This window comes from Sinocyclocheilus anshuiensis, unplaced genomic scaffold (genome assembly GCF_001515605.1).
Source record: "Sinocyclocheilus anshuiensis isolate Anshui unplaced genomic scaffold, SAMN03320099.WGS_v1.1 scaffold745, whole genome shotgun sequence".
Classification (NCBI taxonomy): Eukaryota; Metazoa; Chordata; class Actinopteri; order Cypriniformes; family Cyprinidae; genus Sinocyclocheilus; species Sinocyclocheilus anshuiensis.
Genome location: NW_015540128.1, coordinates 681978 through 683863, shown reverse-complemented (window position 1 = coordinate 683863; position 1886 = coordinate 681978). Strand labels below are relative to the sequence as shown.

Sequence of the window (1886 nt, the reverse complement as noted above, 5' to 3'; positions counted from 1 at the left end):
CACACACACACACACACACACACACACACACACACACACAGTCCCATTAAGAGGATGCTGAGGGTCTGTCTGGCATTTGAAAGCTCTCGTGTGTCTTTATCTCGGCCTCATTTTCCTCGCATCACACTCACATTCTCACTTAGCAGAGACTCGACCTTTGACCTCAGAGTCAGCGCCGCACTAACCCGTTTAACCCTGCTTGTCTGCGTCAGGTTATATCCTGTACTACACGCTGGACAAGAACATGCCCATCGACGACTGGGTGATGGAGCCCATCGGCGGAGACCGGCTCACGCACCAGGTCATGGACCTCAACCTGGACACCATCTACTTCTTCCGCATCCAGGCCAAGAACGCCAAAGGAGTGGGTCCGCTGTCGGAGCCTGTGCAGTACAGGACGGCCAAAGGTGAGCGTCTGCGTCTCAAATCATCACCTGTGCTTCATTAACACACGCTAGTAAACACTCAGCCGTTTCACTCGGATGCTGCCAAGAAAACAATCTGATTCTCTAATAATCATAAAAAATACTCCTGCAGAAAGAGTCTTTTTTTTTTTTTTGACTTATTTCTTAAACTTATTTTATGCAATATTTATTACCATGATGATTATTATTATTATTATTATTATTATTATTAATATTTCCTCATGAACTAAAACTAAAACATTTTTATTTTAAATAAATCTGAAATTAAATAAAATATAACCATCAGATGAAAAACTTAAATTCAAATAAATTAGCAGTTGAAGTGCTAAAATTATAACTGTAAATTAATAAAAACTAAAACTGAAATAAAAACATTAAAGCTAAATAATTTAACATATAAAAAGAACAAAAACTAATAAAATGACAAATTCACATAGCAAAATTACTACAAAATATACTAAAATTAAAATGAAAACTGAAAATGTAAAACTAAAAATTAATTCAAAACAAAATATAACTATTGTAAAAGAAAAATTGAAATATTGGCAACTTGGGTAACTTACAGAAATACATTTTAGCTGCAGCACAAAAAAAATATTAACCAAAAATTAATACAAACTAAAACCAGAATTAAAACTGAAATAAAAATAAACCTAAATAATAATATTTAAAAAGAACAAGAACTGATAAAAATGACAAAAGCACATAGCGAAATTACAAAATAAATAAATAAAATAAAATAATAATAATTGAAATGTGAAAATATACAAAACTAAAAACTCATTCAAAATGAAATATAAATATTACATTAAAAAGAATAATTAGAAATGTTTCCTTGGAAACAAAAGGGAATACATTTAATTTGAAGCATTAAAGTTATTAAACAGCCATTAATACAAAATAAAATAGAAATTAAAACTGAAATAAAAACGAATTAAACCAAAATAGTAATATTTAAAACGAACAAAAACTAATAAAATATGACAACAGCACATAGCAAAATTACCAAAATATTAAACTAAAATAAAAAGCTAAAAATAAAAATAAAAGCTAATTCAAAATAAAATATAAAAATTAGACTCCAACTAAAAGAAAATTAGAAATGTTGCCTTGGCAAATTACATACATAAATTTAAGTTGAAGCACTGTTTGTTTTGTTTATGGCGTTTCATAATAAAATCTTTGCGTGGGTTCATTAGTAACTCTTCATGGCAGCATGGGCCGTTTGGTGTTAAAGGTGCAATAGGTGATTGTCTTCAGAAACATTTTTTATCATGCTGGTTGAAAGTCTCTTCACATTCCGATAGCAATCATTAAGTTAAGTGGTCTAAATGTATTTATATATTCTGTGGAAGGTGTAGGACCAAGAAATGTTCGTCCAATCAAAATGCTCAGTCCGAGCGTTTTAATTGGCTTTCCTACCTGTCTGTCAACGTATGTATTAGCATACCTCTGCGCACC

The 1886-nt window shown here is 31.3% G+C and overlaps 1 protein-coding gene across 1 annotated transcript in view; it reads left to right on the top strand.

Moving 5' to 3' along the window:
- The window catches only part of dcc (DCC netrin 1 receptor), a 187354-nt gene that overhangs the window by 152874 nt on the left and 32594 nt on the right, over positions 1-1886 (top strand). The window contains exon 20 of the mRNA XM_016484514.1: positions 213-407. Within this exon, the coding sequence (XP_016340000.1) occupies positions 213-407 (195 nt within the window). The remainder of the gene's footprint in view (positions 1-212; positions 408-1886) is intronic.